The sequence below is a fragment of the Crocodylus siamensis genome, chromosome 2 (assembly GCF_052110815.1).
Source record: "Crocodylus siamensis isolate JL-2025a chromosome 2, ASM5211081v1, whole genome shotgun sequence".
Classification (NCBI taxonomy): Eukaryota; Metazoa; Chordata; order Crocodylia; family Crocodylidae; genus Crocodylus; species Crocodylus siamensis.
The window spans coordinates 229,876,111-229,894,328 of record NC_143396.1 but is presented as its reverse complement, the minus strand read 5'-3'; the positions used below and the strand labels follow the sequence as shown (position 1 = coordinate 229,894,328).

At 40.0% G+C, this 18,218-nt stretch overlaps 1 protein-coding gene across 1 annotated transcript in view; it reads left to right on the top strand.

Moving 5' to 3' along the window:
* The window catches only part of SNAP23 (synaptosome associated protein 23), a 28,794-nt gene that overhangs the window by 3,860 nt on the left and 6,716 nt on the right, over positions 1-18,218 (top strand). Inside the window, exons 2-5 of the mRNA XM_090033344.1 lie at positions 12,821-12,934; positions 13,587-13,628; positions 16,092-16,140; positions 16,623-16,740. Of these exons, the coding sequence (XP_089889470.1) occupies positions 12,878-12,934; positions 13,587-13,628; positions 16,092-16,140; positions 16,623-16,740 (266 nt within the window). The 5' untranslated portion in view covers positions 12,821-12,877. The remainder of the gene's footprint in view (positions 1-12,820; positions 12,935-13,586; positions 13,629-16,091; positions 16,141-16,622; positions 16,741-18,218) is intronic.

Genomic DNA, 18,218 nt, shown 5'->3' with positions numbered 1-18,218 from the left:
TTTAGTGTAACCAAGTCTCTAGAAATATGTACATGGTGAATGCATTTTGTTGAACTCTTGTGTTGGATGCCTAACAGATTTAAAGCTTTTTGGTATTCCCTTGTCTGACAGTCTAAGAACAGATTATTCAAAATGCCCTTGGGGCTTCTGGAGTCTCAGAGGAAAAATGAGGTAACCAGTTGAACTGTAGTAAGTAAATAGCAGCAGCATTTCTGATGATGTAGTACTTCTTGCTCCTTAATTCACTAGGTATCTAGTAAAGTTAGATAGGATTTTTCTGTTTCTCAATAGAGGCCAAAAAGAGAACATTTTAGTCCAGTATTTTGGAGTAGAGTGTTGCTGAGGGAGAATTTTCTCATCTCCACGGTCACTGGGATCCTGGTGTTTCTAAACACTGAATACTATTTTGTGATACCTAAATACGTGAAAAATCAAGTCTGCCAAAGCATTTGCTGTTAAATTAAGAAGTAAAACAACAAAAGTTGCATGGAATACTATCAAGCTCTCCCAGAATATCCTGGGACTGCAACTTCTGCCTATTTTTGTGGGTCAGAACAAGCCTGGCAAATAAATTATTTGAAACTTTAAATTATGAGAGGAAGTAGTAAATATTAACTTTTAAGATTATCCATGACAATAGGGGATATCTAGTGTTCTTTGTGAAGCAAAACATTACTTTAACATCAATTAATAATCACAACAGAGAATTGCAAAAATAAAAAAGGGGGCGGGGAACAGCATGTTTGTGCATGCAATTTTAACCCTCTCCTATTTTACCAATATGTTTGAAATGTAACCCAGGAAGGGAATTTCTTCAGATAAATATTTCAATTTTCTCTCATGTTTACCTTTTATTATTCACGTCTTCTGTTGTTGTTCACTAAGAATTCAACTGTCTTCCTCCTCCCCCCCCCCCCAGTCTATTGACTGCTAAACTGCCACTGGAAACTCAGAACTCACTAATTACTAGTAACCTGGCTTTGCATTTGAAATCTATAACCAGAGGTGAAAATCCCATAGCCAGCCCTTGAGCATGGAGTGTCTCCTTGCTAGATTATTCTGTAAGATTTCCCAACTGAGGGAGACTAGGCCAGTGGTCCTTCACCTCATTATGCCAAAGGCACCTCTTGGAAAATGCCAGCTAGCTTTCAGGGTTACTGGTTGTAGTCATGTTTGTCTAAGGATATGAGCAGGCAAGGTTCTTTAGGTAGATGTGATATCATTTTATTAGACCAACTAAGTAGTTGGAAAAAAGTTCTTAACAAGCTTTCAGGCACAAACACTGTTCCTCAGGCAGCTAACTTTCACTCATTTTGGGACTACAGAAAAATAGTAGAGCAAAGAACTTGGGAAAAACTGAAAAAGGTGAGATTTGTTTGTTTGGGGGGGGTTTTTTGATCCTATGGATTCCTATTTGAAATCTCTGGGTACATCCTGTGAATCGTATACAGGCGTATGTCTGCCTAACTGTCCTAGTACTGTTTGGTGCACTGGTTGAGAGTACTTGGTCTAGGCAAGTCAATTTATACTTTTGGAAATAGTTCTGTCATGCACAGCAAAGTTACTAAACCTTATGGTTCCAGCATTAAGCGGCTGACTTCGTTGTCTTGTTCCACCCTCTAACAGCTGTTGTATTTCTTGGACAAAAAAAAATAAATCTTCCTTTCCCATCATATTGGCTTGCATCTAGATAACAGGTTCCCTTTTCCTTGCTAGGAAATATTCTTGTTATGTCGTTGTGCTGTTATTGTGGAACAAGTATAAAAAATATAGCTTGTTCTCTACTTTTGGTGATATCAGTGGGGGAGAGAGAGCCTGTGATAGCTGCATTTCTGGTTGAGGACTGGCAGAGCAGATGAAGGGGAAAGTTGGTAAGAGGCTTCTTATCAGATGCATGGCTTTGAGGAGGGATGTGGCTAGGGAACTAATGTGATAACTGTCTTGCTTGAATCTGTAAGGCTTGTCAGAGGGAATGGAAATGCGTAACTGTTGCAACCTAAGGTGCAAAGGCAGTCGGATGCGACTTGAAATGTGTGACTGCAGTTGCACACAATTGCTCTTAATAGGCTTTTTTAGCCTGATTTAGAATATGCATTTGCAAGGATCTGTGGATTAGAAAATTAGCAGAATTTCAATATGTAGAATAAGCTGCTTTGTGTTTTGGACAGTGCAGTCTGAGTTTGCTCCTCTAACTAGCTTTCAAGTACCAGGGAGTAAGGAGTTGGAGAAAATGTATCTTAAAACCCTAGCATTGGGCAGATCTTGTGCAATTGTGAACACAGCTACCCATAATGTGGAAGTCCCTTAGTTATACACCTCAAATGCTTATAGTGAAGCAAGACTAGCCTAGGAGAACTATATGTAGTAAACTCCCTATTTCAATGTCTTTCAGTACTTGTAAGTGGTCAGAGTTATTTAAGATAGCAGCTCAAGTGAGATTTGTCAAATGCAGTTTTGGAAAATCAACTGAGAATTTTCTGAGTCTAATTCTAAAATAGCAAATCCCCAGAAAGATAGATCAGGGACTAAGTGAACTGGGAAAACTACAGTTGTGGAAGTTACAGGAGGTTAGCTTTTTTTGTATTGACTAAAAATTGTGTGCCCAGGGACTGAAAACAAGCAGGAAATATAACGAAGTACTACCTCCAATCGCATAATGAATAATTGACATCTGGCTAAGCAAAATGTCATTGTCAGTTGCTGAAGGTGGGAGTTTAGCAGGGAAATGCCCATCTGGGGGACTCTGAAATGCTGCAAGGATGGATGTTCTGATACCTGAGCATGGACTGGAAGAAATCTCCATCACAAGCTGACACCAAAGTTTGTTCTGTAGAAGACTTGTATCTATAAGCTGCTATTGGTATTGGTCATGTTAAATATTTTTGTCATGCTGGATTTACCTTTTTAAAAATAGCTTTTTGGTTTTGATCAATATTTGAAGAGCAACTCCCTTGTTACACTTCTGAACTTGATCAGTTACATCCATGAGATCAGTGTAAATCTTTTAGAAAGATTTTGAACAAGCTGCATTACTGATTATTATTCCAGGGCTTGGCATACAACCTATACACTCCCTAATGTTACATACAGTGGCAATTTTAGATGTGGCCAAAAAAAATCTAGAGAACTAAAGGAAATAACTTTTCCGGTGGCTTTTGATCTTTAAGTTTTGAGAACCCCAAAAGGAGTACTTGCATCTAATATCTAGAAATGTTCTCACAACTTTAATTTTCACTGAATTCCTTTAAACATTGCTGTGCTAGCATGTAAAAACCAGCAAATGAAATAAAGTAGCCTCTTAGCTGTCCACACTGAGTGAAATGACACTAAAATATTCCTAACTTTTTTTCTTTGTCTGCATAGTCATGCTTTTGTAGCCAAGCTAGTACAGCTGTTCATAGAATAAAGGCTTATGGGTAAGTTAAATGTAGTGTTATACACTCCCTTTAGGAAAAGATGCCCAAAAATTGCCAGCTAGATTTGGCTTTAAAACTCATGGGAAAATCAGCTTAGTTCTGGTTCAGATTCTTTCAGAACCAGAGATTTGAGAGTTGGCTTAAATGTGAGGCTTCAGAATTTGCCTGCCTGGAAACTGGAATTCTCATGCTGAAGCATACACCTAAAATGAAGAGTTCTAGGGACAGAATAAAAAAGTCTTATTAAGCTCAGAATCTAATATACCATTCTAAATATGGAATGCTGCTTAAAGAAATTTAATTACTGCTGTCTTGCTACTTCAGTGAAATATAACTGCTAAAATGTTTGGGTTAGTACAGTATATCATCGATATCTTGGAGGCTGTTTTACTCAGGTTCTTTCAGACCCTGAGAGAGAGAGGTCATATAAGATGTCATTTTGGCACAGGAGAATTGATTTAGGAGGCTATGTGGATGGAAGTTGCTATACATTTGATTTTATATACCATTCCTCAAACAAGGCTGTAAGCAGTTTACAATAAAGCTGCAGAAAACAGATAATAAACTATAATAAAAATTAATGAATTCTTATTAATTTTGCTTGACTGTTTAGACTTACTTTTTTTCAGGAATGAAGCAGAAGTGCTTACTAAAACTGCTGCCGGAACTTTTTTGTAAATAATTTTCCCTATCTGAGGAGTGAGGGGAAGTTATACCCACTAGGTTTTTCAGGTTTCATATTTATTTTCTCATCTGTGGAAAAGTTTCTCATCTGTGGAAACCTGGTAAGAGATGAGCCGTCGTGCTGTGAAAGAGCTAAAGGTGCATGTATATACCAAACCATACACACTCTTATGTAACTTCTGACTGAACTTTAGTTTTTACTTGACATAGACAGCTTAACCTTGAACAAAGTCTTATTCAGTTGCATAGTAACTTGTTTTCTCTAACTTTGTAGCAAATGGACGTTTTCCTGCCTTTGAAGACAGAAGTACAGGTTTCCTCTTGCTTTATGCTGGTTCTGTATGTGTGATTTACTCTTATGCAATGACCCTTTTTAAAACCAATAAGTCACTATATGCAAGGTAAATTCACTCTTATGCGATTGGTGTGGTGGATGCCTGCAGTCAGCTACTTTGTGCTCTGCATTGTGGGAGTGACATGCACCAAAATATAGTCTCCTGCAACATGTCTCTGTAGTTGCCATCCCCATTTTGATAGTGCCCTGTGCTTGAGTGTACTGTCTGCTGTTGTGAGTACCAAAATTGTTTTATAAAAGTGGTAGACATGGGTCTGGGAGTCAATACAGTCAAGGTCTTGGAAAAGTATCCCTATTTGTTATGTTGTAAAGTGGGTTCCCTTTATGCAAATTTGAGTTATGCACTGTGTGACTGCTGGGCTCTGAATAGCTGCTCTCGGGCAGTCTTCGCTCTGGTGTTAGACGTCGAGCAACTTACGGACTCGTGTCGTCGCCCAAGTCAATGTCTTCCCCTCAGGTTGCCAACCCCATTCTCACCTGCCATGACTTGTTGTTCCTTCAGTAGGTGGGGTTGGGCCCATGGTTTGCCCGGTGGTCATTCACAGGACTCCACCACCCCTACACCCAGGCCTCACACCTCCTTCGGTACATCACCCATCCATTGGCCTTGTGGCGGGGTAACGCCTTCCACCTTTGCCTCTAGGTGCTCGCGGCCTGTAGCCATGTTCACCCGTAGGAGCCTGGCTGTCAGCCCTCCTTGCCTACACCGCTTTCTTCAGGGGAAAATGCACAAGAAAAAGGTAAACCTTTCGAGGCTTCTCTTCAGCCTCGCTTCCACAGGGTACATACCCCCTTCCCCTATGCCCCTTTGTCTGGGGGTAACTAAATAAACACAGCACCAAAAATACTGAATAACAAGCCTCTCCCTGCCCTCTTGCTATCCTTCCTAGGACTCTCACTGGGGTTTTGGTCCACTCCTGCCCCATCACCTCCAGTATTACTCTCATCTGCCCATCACTCCATCTGGGACTCTTGGCAATGCCCGCCCTGACTGTAAACCCTCTCAGGGCTCTCCTGAGGTCTTCTCCCCTGGTGCGGCTTCCTCTGCGCCCCATTGTCCCGACACTCCCACCTGTGGTCAGCTCTGCCTCCTGGTGCCGCTCCAGCTATGCCTCCGGCCGGTGTGCCTGCCACTCCCTCGTTGTCCAGTGCAGGCTCCTGTCGGGATACTCTGTCTTGTGCTGTCAGCGTCCACCCTGGCTTGCCAGGCTCAGCGGGTCCCATGGGGAGAGTCCCTTTTGCTGCTGACAGCAGCTGCAGCTTCTCGCCCATGCTGTCCGCCCCATCCGCAGCATTGGCTGCCATTTTTTATCTCCTCCGGCCAGTGTCTGACACTGACTTCCTCGGCCGGCCATAATTGAATAAAAAGCTGGCTGACGAGCCACACGGGCTCTTTGTTCCGCCCCTTGCATGCTGCATCTCAAGCTGCCAGTAAGTATTTCCCATTACTTTGTCTCCTGGAACACGCCATTATGCTGTACGTGTGCTCCTAGAAAACGTGAGGGGAAACTTGTATTGAAAATATTGAACAGGTTAAAAGCATATTTCAATTTTTGTTCATATTCTGTTCTTAAACTAAGACAAGAATTTTCTCCTTCAGCAGTTGTTGCCACTTACTAAAGTCCATTGTGGACTTGTTCTTTGTAAAGTCTTCAAACTTTTTGTGCAGAATAAATGCTTATGACTAGAGGTGCAACAGTACATCAGTCTGAAATTGGCTTGGCACTGATATAAAAAAAATTGACTATACTGGAATAGTTGGTAGGGTCGGAAGGGACCTGAGCAGATCATCAAGTCCATCCCCCTTCCGTGGCAGGAAAGAGTACTGGGGTCAAATGACCCAGGCAAGGTGTACATCCAGCCTCCTCTTAAAGACCCCCAGGGTAGAAGCCAGCACCACTTGTCTTGGAAGTGGGTTCCAGACCTTAGCTGCCCTGACAGTGAAGTAGCGCCTCCTGATATCCAGCCTGAATCTACCCTCTGCTAGCTTGTGACCGTTATTTCTTGTCACTCCTGGGAGTGCTCAGGGGAACAGGGACTCCTTCCACTTTTGAGAGGGCTTGAACTGTAACACAGAAGTTGCTGAAAATGGATGTTGTGCATCAGCATTGCAAAAGTAGGTGGCTGGTTGGTTAACCAAGCAGTATATACTGGTATAGAAATATCTTCTGAGATGTAGGCATTTAAATAACATTTAATAATTGAACAATTAGTTGTGTGACTTTTTCCAGTCCAAGAGCCTAACATCATAAGTGCAAAGTCCATTTTGCTACCTACTAGCCACCTTTTCATACTCCTATCCCAGTGGGGTTCCTTACTTTGTCAGATATGAGAAACTTACTTCCCCATGTACATTTCTTCTGGGTTTCAGTAGATATTAAAAGAGCAACTGACCTTCAAATGAAAGCTGTTAACACTGAGAGCCAACATTAAATAGCTTAAAACTGTAAAAGCCAAATTTTGCCATCTTATACTTAGTTCAGTAAAGACATCATCTATGCTTTGCCTGCTAAAACCTAGATTGGATCACTTATCAAATGATTTTTTTCTATGTTGAAAACAAATCTGAGGTGTTTTGTAACTTATGGGTTGAAACTAAATTACTACCATATCTCTAATTGGAAATAGTGTACTTTGTAGGACTATTTGTTCATTAGAGTTGCAAGGTGAAGGCATCAGTATATGGCAGGGGTATCAAACAAACAGCCTGTCAGCTGGATCTTCCCTTTGCCTGCAGAGGTGGGTGATGTGGGCCATGTAGCTTCACAGGATGTCCAACCTACCTGTTCTTTTCCTTCTCCCTCCCCACTCTTTCTGAAAACACTTTACTTTTTGTAATGATCTTTGTAATGATCTCTTGTGGATAGTTGCTAGATGTGTCATTCAGTGTAAGGTATGTACACTTCAGGTTCAAAAGAACCTTGGCGAGTACTTGAGTAAAGGTGGAATGGATGATTCCCTTGTTAATGCTTACTTTGGAGAAGATGCATAGTGTTTTCAGTGTGCTCTGGGTCTGTACCACAGTAGTAGCCTGCCCTGCTCCAAATGCAGAAATGTGGTGAAGCCACCTTGGGTTATCCCTAGTAGCTGTTCTTAAGTATATAACCACTCAACTCGCTGGAGTATCTACCAAGCATATTTCCAACTTGAAAATATATTATGAGCGCTGGGAGGGGAATGTCCTTGCTGGGTCTCACTGCTGTATAGGTATGTCCACTATATCACTTTCTTTCTCTTAAAGATTGGATTTCCTTGGTGTCAAGTTTGCTACGTTAGTTTCCAGTTGTTTTGGAATAGATATGTTTGTGGAGAAACTATGGGAACTGTGGGCTATTACTGTAATTCTGAGTTACTCAATTAAGTAGGCAGAGGTTGAAGAAGCTGAGCTGTGTTGAGAAACCACTTTGCTCACAAAATAGCTATGGCCAAAGCAGGAAGTGAAGTTTGCCTAACAGCTGTTACTTTGAAACCATTGTCTAGTACTAAATACTGCTCTCAAATTTTTTTTTTTTCCATCGGGTATCGGCAGGCTAAATCAGAACCTCCCTCCTCACAGGAAGGAGGGAATAACTAGGTTTTGTTTTGAGTTTTTTGTTTTAAAAGAAGTTTTAGCATTGCAAATGGAAGGCTGTCTCTTTAGGGCCAGGGATTAATTTGGTTGATGGGCAGACCAGATCTTGCAATTGAGTTTTGATTAAGAGTTGACACAACTTAAATTTAAGAAATGTCAGCAATCCATTACATAACAATTAAAGGGGCATTGGCTCAGTGCTGTCCGGGGTGTGGGGGGGGGACCTCCAAAAAAAAAATACCTCTTTACTTTGACAAAGCTTAAAACTGTTTTAAACCAGCTAAACTGACTTTCAGTAAGAAAATGTTACAGAATTAATTAAAGTTTAAAATGTTACCAAAAAAATAGTCTCTAAAATTCTTAACTATTCCACGAAGGTCTCAAACTGCAAGTTGAATTTTCATGCTTTGTATAATATAAAAACAGCCATCAGAACTCATGCTGTTAGTGTAGCTGACGCTTCTGAAGAAGAAACTTGTTTGGTGCTTGTATTCAAGGAAAAAGTAAGCTGAATATTTAATTACTCGCACCACTTTGGGTTAAATTTGTAATTTTCAATATTCTATAAATAGTTTTACCCTACAGTTTCCCTCTCTTCTTTCCACTGACACATTCCTGAACAAAATACGTTGTCATGGGCACTTAGCAGGGCTTTAAAGTATGACAGAAGTTCATAGCAGATAATGTTACATTTGCATATCTACAGTTCAGAAAAAAGAGAGAGACCTAATCTGTCAGTTCTTTGAACAGCAAAGAGAGAATTTTTGGGACGCAAACAAAGTGAGGGGCAATGGGAAGCCATTTGAATGAGATGTCATAGGGAAACATGCAAGGGTAGGAGTAACCAGGATGAAGACTTCTTTGATTCTGAATGACAAATGCAAATTATTTCAGAATCAGAAGTAAGGAATCATATCTTATCACAGATACAAAGATTGTTTCTTTTCATTACCATAATGGGCATCACATGCCAAGTATTCCTTCAGATCCAGTAGGACTTTCTCAACTGAAAATTGCAAAGCATATGGTTAAACTTAAAGTGAAGAGATGGAAAGATGAGCTAGGCCTACATTTTACACATGTAATGTGCCATTCAAGATTGGTATTAATTCCCCCAGACTCTTTTTTTTAGTTAAATTTCCTTTTTTAAGGCTTGAGTATGAGCCCCCTTCTAGAAAGAGGCTAGCCCACAATCTGTTTTAAAGGTGAGTGAAGTTGAACATGGGGCACAGCAGGAACAAAAAAGAGTGATTCATGGTGGCTGGTCAGTTATTCCTAATGATCCTGATATATCAGTAGGATAGATTTCCCAACCCAGTCACCAGGGAGACTGGGAGTAATCATAACACCTAAAAATGCCTTGCTCTAGAAGCTAATAAAGAAGAAAATTTTAAAGTGCACTTTGAGAAGAGTTTTTCTCTGTGACCATGTGGGGAGGAGGCAAAGTGTAAAGAGTTCTACAAGAGCCAAGAAACAAAAGATCATGACTCTTCAGGCTGTTGTTGCCTCACTTCATGAACTGTTAGGAAAATAGTGTATCTAATTCTGAAATCTACTGTTAGTAAAGTTTGTACAACTTGAGGAATACTTACAAAAACACCAGGCTGTACTTCCTGCAGTCTCTCTGCAACAGCCTAGTCAAATGCTGTTTACAAGAGCTTATGCATCTCTGATTTTAATTGGTCTGTAACACCTATGTATGGCCTGTGGGCTGGATCATGCCCTCAGCAGCTCAGGGAATTCGACACCTTGGCTGGAGCATGCTGCCAAGGAGGAATCTCCAAGATCTTATTGCCTGCCATATTCAGTTAATTCTCTCATGAAGCAGGGGAGGCACCCCCAGGATTGCAAGCAATGACCCTGGGTAGCAAAAGGTTATCAATCCTTGGTTTGAAATGTAAATTTACCTTGTCTTCTGTCCACCTTGACAACTGTAAAGCATCCAAACTGCCAGGGTAAACAAGATGGGGACAGCCAAGTGGCATGCCTTTAAATTTTTTTTTAGACCAGTTTTACATGGAAAAACTTAAGTTCAACTTTCAGAACAACATTGTCAAAATTATCAGCAAGACAGCTGTACAAAGAGGCAAACCACCTGTGTTGGCAACTAAAACCAAGAGCAATTGCTTTCAACTCACTCAAGATTAAGCATGCCACAACTAGAGATGTAGTTTGTGACTACTTGTGTATATAACAAATATCTACCAGTAGTTCTTGGTCTCATTAGACTTGAGGCTGGGAACTCCAAAGACCACACAACAGATCAGTGTTCTTAATGCTATGGATTCCTATATGAAATCTCTGGTTTATCATATGAATCATGTTTTCACACCTCACAATACTGTGGCACCCTGGGGCATTCTTGAGAGGATCTCAGGGCACCCTAGTTGAGAATCATTGCCATATGTGAAGCTGATCAAATCCTATATTCAGTGATTTTTGCCTGACCCTAGCACCTTGCTAGCCTTACTTTATCCTCAATACACTGGGGGGGGTGTTCAGTGCAAAACAATGCTGCTTTACAGCAGATGTTGTAAGAAATTGATTGATTGTAACTTGCCCCGATAGTGCTGTTTTACGTATACGAAAGTGCTTACCCTAATTTTATTTTTGTTGGATTATGAGGATGAATATAAAACTAACAATGTGGTGGTCTTTTTCAAAAAAAAAAAAAGAAGTATTTAGAACAGAAGTCTTTATATTTGACTCATCTGTGAAAGTGCTACAACATCTGTTTGAGTAGAAAAATTTATCTTGGATGAAACTAGAACTGGAAAATTCTAAGGGCCAGGTTGGGGATTCAGAAAATGAACAAATTTTAACACACTATAAAATATTTAATGCCAAAGTAGGTGAAAGAGCCAACTTCTAAATCGGAGTTTTGAAGAATAAGGTGTAAAATGCAGTGAAACTTTTTCTGTTTTTACTTTTCGTAGGTTACATTTATTTAAGAATATTGCAAACAGGACTTTCTTTAAAAAAAAACCCAAACCATGTTATGTTTAAATAAATCTGTAGCTATCACTTTTTCACTAAACATTGTATTTGACTTTCTTAGTACATGTAGAATATGATTTTCTTTAAGTCATACCTAATACTTATACAGAACTTTTGTATTGTCATTTGGGAATTTAAAAAAAAAAAATTCTACGTAGACATGGATACACATTAAAAAACATACATTATTAAAGGTTATATAAATTATGTGTTCCAAAGTAGACCAGCCTTTTAGCAAACCTTTGGAAGACATTTGTTCAAAATTCAGTTAAAACCATGATGGTTTAAATTGGTGTAAGCCAATAGTTTTAAAACCACAGTAGTCGAAACTGTCCAACCCCACATGGAAATGCCAAGGTACAAAGAACATTAAGATGAAGTCGCTGCCTTATGCCAAAGCTTATTTGATCCAAGTCAACCTCGGATTACTCTGAGCTTTCCTCATTAAGCGGCTTTTTATATTATGCATGCCTGTTTAGCTAGAATTGCAAAGGTTGTGCCTGCTCTTTCACCCATTCCATTACTTTCTCATAATAAAAGACTACTTTGGGTGGTAGAAATGATGTTTGGTAGCATGCTGAGTACCTTTCCATTTACCTAGGGGAGAAAATAGTGTTTTTTGATTTAAGGGTTGTCATCCTTCTGTGGGGAAAGAGGTATCAGAATCTGTTCCAAAAAATATGTCCAGTGGTTTGAAAGCCTATCATTTGGCAGTTACATATTTTATACATATAAAGCAAACCATTTGTTTGTACAAACCAAATACAGTAAATTAAGGTCTCAAGCAACAAACTGGGAAGACTTGGCAGCAGTTAGTTGGCCTTTGCCTTGTAGTGGAATCCAAATGAAATCTGGTTATCACAAAAGTCAGTACCCCCAAGTCAGAATAAAAAGTTGGTTTAATTGGGACCCTAACTTGGAGTTAAGGTTGTTCTTCTGTAATTCTCTTCCTTTAGCTAAAGTGTTGCAACAGAAAAATACTGTGACGTTACCCTTCTTGTTTTTACCATTGTTGAAACTTTTTCAATCTGAAAAACATTTCAGAGAAGGAACAAAGCAGTTTATGCTACTTGGCTCTTTCAAAAGAAGGATGGGTCGGTTTGGCAGTTTGTTGGTTGTTTTTTGGGTTTGTTTTTAAGGATACTACTAGAACCACTGCAGATGGAGTGTTCTCCAAGTATAGCATATCTTGGATTAAACTGATGGAGACTGCAGACAGCCTTTATAGGCAAAGCTTTTAAAGACTTGATGTTATCTTGGTGGCTTAGTTTGTAGATAAGAACCTGTAACAATTAAATTTAGTTGACCCTAGAGGAAACAACTTGCACAACCTGTTGTTCAGCATTAGTTGGGGGAGCTGGATATCATGTAGGGTAACTACTTAAGAAAACATCCAGTTTTTAATACATTCCTTCCTTGTAGAGCTGAATTCCAGTGGCAGTGGAAAACTAACAATATTACAATTCAATAGTGGCTAGTTGTAGCAAAGAGGACCATAATGGGGGTGAATGGCAGCCCTGTTTCCTGGCTTGTCACTCTCTCTTTTTCCAGTGTTGGAGCACATAAATAAATACCTTCTGTTCAGTCCCTCCTAGTGTAAACAAATGCTGTACTGTGCAAAAGGAAGTAAGGAAACTTTTAGTCTTTCACATGTACTGCAAACATGGAGGTCAAAGAGGTACTTTTCAGTCTTGTCTTCAGCTGAAAAGTCTGTGGAAGCAGCCTGTTGTGATGAATCCATATCATTTGCATACATTTGCTTTCTTATAGGTAAATGTTTTGTTTCTATTCTTACAGAGAAAACAGCTCTTCTTAATTCTTGATCAGCTGGCTATAACATAACATCTCATCACCATGGCAGAAATGTCTCCGGAGGAAATTCAGATGAGGGCCAACCAGGTCACTGATGAGGTAAATGACTTACTAAGACTCCTTTTTTAGTAATGATTTGTAATCTCTAGATCGGTAAGAGGAGTTTCGAAAAGAGTGGACAGGGCAAAATCAAATATCCTAAACTCGCATCTTACCTGGTTTGGGAATTCTAGCTGCTATGACCAAAATATTTCTTAAACAGGTGCCTGAAGCTAGGCTTCTAAATTGCCTGTAGGAGTCTGCCTGACTTTAAAGAAATAAAAGAGCAAAGTCCCCAACAGCTGTCACAAAGGTGAGAAATGGCTCAGCACTCACGCTGGTAAATTAAGCTGGTTCCTAAACATAAAGGCCTGGACTTTGAAAGCATTTGTTTTTTGAAAATCTTGGTTTAGCTGTAGTGTAATCTTCATCGACTTGCCCCAAAGTGCAGCTCTATTATTGCAGAATGTGACAGTAATCAATGCTGTCTCTGACCTTAGCAAGTACTAAGAAATGAGCTTGACTCATGGAAAAGAATTTGAAATCATTATAATCCTGACAGGTTTTCTTAAAGTTGCTTCTCACATTAGCAAAGTTATTGAAAGGTGGTGTACTTGACTATTATGTTGTAGTGAACTGTTTTAATGTTTGAATAATTTGTTAATCGTCTTACAACGTGAGCTTGACCAAATGAAATTTTCTTTCTTTCTAGTCTTTGGAAAGCACAAGAAGGATTCTTGGCTTGGCTGTTGAGGTAAGAAAATTCTCAAATTACTCTAGAAAAATGAGGTTTTCCTTGGATTAATGGTGTATTCGGAGAAAATGTTTGTGCCCAAAAGCTTAAAGCATCATTTGGGTAATTTTATGTAAAAACAAGCTCATGGGCCACATGAAACATTTGAAGCTTATGAGCTTGTTTCTTCCTCCTCATCGAATCCATGCAAAGTAACAGTAGTTTGAGAGAGACTTCATTAGTAGATATGTAAAAACTTGGATATGGAGAAGAGAAGGCTCTATATACCATCTGCTTCTCAGCTTAGGTTTCTTGTATGACTAACAGGCTGAAGAGATTAACTTCCTCAATAGCAGACTTCCTGTTCTGCAAAGTGGTTTGTTCTCTAGAATATTGTGGCTTGTAAGGTATAGGCAGTTCCCTGTTTTGGCTGGGTGGATCTTGTGTGAATGATCATTGTAGTTGATGCATACCATTCCTTTTGTTTCTAACTGGACTGAAGTAGTTTGCTGCTTTGTGGACAGATTTTTTTTTTTTTTAAGAGGAAAGTGTAGATTGCAAGAACAGTTAAGTAGTTAGTTTTAGGTATAGCTTTTCCCATACTTTTGGGTTGTCTGGGTTTTGTTTTGTTTTTTAATATTAAAAAAAACTTTTTTTCCCTTTCTACTGACAGGCATAGAACTGACTAGGCAGGGTGACAATAACAGAATATTCAGTCACTTGTTCAAAGCAGACTAAAAAAATGGGTATCTTGGGTGCATAATTTTGGATTCATAGTACGTTTTTCTTTCCATTTTGAGATGATGGGGAGACCTAAAACAATAAAGACTTGAAGCTTTTTCTTGCCCTTATGGTTGAGAGGAGCTTTAAAGATGATTCCTCACTATGAGGACCTGAGTTGAGGTTGAGGAGACGATACAAAGTGGGGACCTATGTTGGCAGCCTCTTGCTGCCAGACTTCACAGGAAAGGAGAAAACTGGTGCCAGCCTTTCTCTGACTTATGTTTAGTGTAAGATGTTGAGTACTAGAATCTGGTACTGATACCAGGCTGCTTCTGCACTTGTAGTTCAAAGTTCCTTTAAAAAATGCCTTTTTAAGCAATCATCAGAAACCCAAATCTTCCCTGTCATAGTATGTTTTAGCCTAATAAGCTCATGCTAAGCTATGGTCACTTATAATTATGTGGCCTTAATGCCCACTTCTAGACACTGATCCCTTCAGACACTGATTTCTCCAGTGCCAGGACTGTTCTTGAGTTATCTGGCTCTAAAACTGAAAAGAAGATGACTGATCCTTCAAACAGCTGATGCAGGGTCTAGAGACTTGAACTTAGATTGGGCAGTTCTCTTGCAGCAAAATTAATTTTTTCTTTTTCCGGTTTTGGTGAAGGCCTCAAACATTAAGCAGTGGTGGAAAGTGAAGATTATGGGGGTAGAATAGGCTAAAACCAACTTTCTAAACACAGTGTATCCATGCTTCACACTTTTAAAAAGAGTGAATCAGTGTGTTTAAGAGAAGAGGTGAGGGAGGGCAGATCAAGTTCCCCATGGTAAGGGAAGGAGTGGGGCTGGGTCTGGGGCTGCACAGGCAGGGCAGGGCACAGGATAGTTGTGGTGGCTCATCTGGGGATGGAAAGAAGGGGGGTGGCTCCCTGCTGCTGTATACACCTGCCAAAGGAGGCATGGGGGGGGGGGAGCTCAGATTTTGTGCACAGAGTGAGGACCGACTGTGGGCTTGGGACTACACCAACTTCTTTGTGGTTCCGGGCGGGCTGGGCCAGGGCAGTGCCAGGAGGAGGGGTTATGGGGTGGGCTACATCCACCCCAGAATTCACCATAGCCCCCCTCCCAGCCCCCACCCCCACTAGGGGCCAGGGGCTGTACCAGCTCCTTCCAAGTCCACAGTGGGTAGCCCACCTTCGCCCTGTGCACAAATCCATGGGGCATGTGCTCCCCCATGCTGCCTGTGGGAGTGCACACAATGGCAGGAGTGCCCCTTCCTTCCCTGCCCTGCCCACTTCCTCCAACACCATCAAAGCCTTGATCTGCCCCCACCATGCTGTTCCTCGCCTACAGGCTTACCAGTCGGATGCTGCTCTCCAAGCTGCTGGACTGCATATCGGCTATCAGATTGGAATTGATCATTATGTCTGGTTAATAACCAGCCATTGGTATCGCCCAAAAAATTATTTATCAGTGCATCACTGCTTTCAACTCAAGACTTCTAAAACGCTGCACAAATATTTGAAGAGGGCTGGTAATAGCAATGTCATTTCCACCAAAATTACAGCATTGTCACTGCAAAAATGCACAGATTTATAGGTGATTATTTGTCAAGTATGCGTCTCTCATGGAGGTGATGTAATTCTTCAGTATAAGCTTCTATAATACAGTGTTCTGCTGTAGTTCAAACATGGATTGCATTTTTTTTCACCGGCACTAGGGTGTTTTTACTTTGTATTTTAAAATAGATTCTCTTTACAGTCCCAGGATGTGGGAGTCAGGACTGTCACCATGCTGGATGAACAAGGAGGTGAGTTCTTGGATACAAAGTGGAATTGTGAATATGGAGTCTTGCATGGCTTGCAAAAATTGGTACTAATATTTGTATGGTGTCCACATTTATCAGCTTTTGGCTTCCTTAATTCTAATTGATATAGAAAGGCAAGTAAGATATTCCTGTATTTTTGCTTTTTGGTTTAAAGTTAGCCAGGGACAACAGCAGGTTGTCCAGTCAAATAATGGTGGTGTGATGTATCCTTCCTGAGAACAGGAATTTCATGCAACTCTTAAAGTAAACACAATGACAAAAATACTATGCCATGAGGGGGGAAGACCTTTAAGCAAGGAGTTCTAGAAACCTGCAAGCAGCATCTGTTGTGACATATGCCACTAGCACTTAACGTTTCAGAGAAGTGCATTTTGGCGGGGGCGAGTCTCAGTGTGTGCAAATATATCTTGCAGTTAGATTTCTCCAGTGTCTAATCTCCTCAAACTTTGTCTACTTTCTTTTAGAAAAGCTAAATCGTATAGAAGAAGGCATGGACCAGATAAACAAGGACATGAGAGAAGCTGAGAAGACTTTGACAGAACTCAATAAGTGTTGTGGTCTTTGTATCTGTCCTTGTAAAAGGTCAGTTGGTTCATATTTGGGTGCAAGTTCTAGGATCCTACAAAAAATATCCTACTGGGGAAAGTCAGCACTAGTAGTTAAAATTACCTAGAGGCATCTGATACTTATGAGTAGCTTGCTGAAAAAGTACTCTTAGCATAGTGGTAGCTAAAACATGCCTGTAGTAACCATTTGTTATCTTGACTTTTTGGATATGGTGAGTATTAACATATTTGTATACCATCTTGCAGAACGGAATGCTAATCTGCTGTAAGCATTAAAGCACTAGAAACATTTAAGACCCAAGACCATATAAAATTCTTTTTTTATTTTCCCTCCCTGTTGCTAGTAACTTTGCATTGGAAGGAGTCATCTAAAAACCATTCCCTCTCCAAAATATTTCTCCACTGCAGGCACTGAAGACCCCCTCCCCGTCCTCCTAAGTGGGGATGCAAAAAAAGTCTAGCATGTAATCGAAATTCCATGTTATACACTGCAGTGGGAATGAAGAAAGGAAAAGAGGAATAGGCTTTGGTCTATCAGTTTAATTTTTAGCACTTCATTTCTTCATCAGTGTTGCTACCAACCTATTAGAAAGTGTCAGGTAATAAAAGGCTTTTTCTGAAATTGGCTAAATGGCACTTCTGTCATTTGCTTAAACATTCTACAGCAAAACGTGAGGTGAAGAGCAGAGCATTGCTGACTCTAGGTAGGTTAACTGGTATTTAAAAATGTGTAATTGAGTTGAAACTGTACAAAGAAAGTAGTGGTAGGGGAAAGAAAAATTATCATGCATATTCTTCCAATGAACTTGTGTATACAATCTTCATTCTCATGATAGAAACCAAAAGAAGCCTGACATGAAAGTTTCTGAATTGTGAATCAGGTGGATTAACTCTAAGTTAAAATACCTCAAGATAGCCTGTGCTCATTCAGATCGTAATGCTGTTGTGACCATTCTAGATTAAGATGGAAAACTATTTCTAGTTCTGAAGGTTCACTTTATTATGTAAATCTGAAATTAATAGCTCTGGCCTGTAGTTTAGGTCAAAGTTGTTGTCTCAAAATATGATTTCACTTGGATATCTTCCTTCTTGGCAGATTTCTAGGTTTCTCACACGTTGCTCACTGCAGTCATAGGCAATGAGCTGGCATCTTTTCACTGACATCCTCTGTTAAATACTATCTCATGCTGTGTTTAAGGCATTTTTGTAGCAGTTCCAAGTATATTAATTCTGTAAGATGACTGACTTAATGAAGTGCCTTAGCTTTTGGTATGTGTGGTGAGAAATGGATTAAATACAGGAAGATAAAAAGCTATCAGCTCCTCAAATCCACTTGGTACAGGCTTTTCATCCCAAATTCCACTGAGTGATATATTTTTACACCAGATATGCATCACTGGAAATAACTTCTCTCTTTCTCCTTCCCTCACTTGAATTAAGACTGCTTTATAAATATAACTTTTTTTGTTCCCTTTCCACATGGGACCTTGGCTG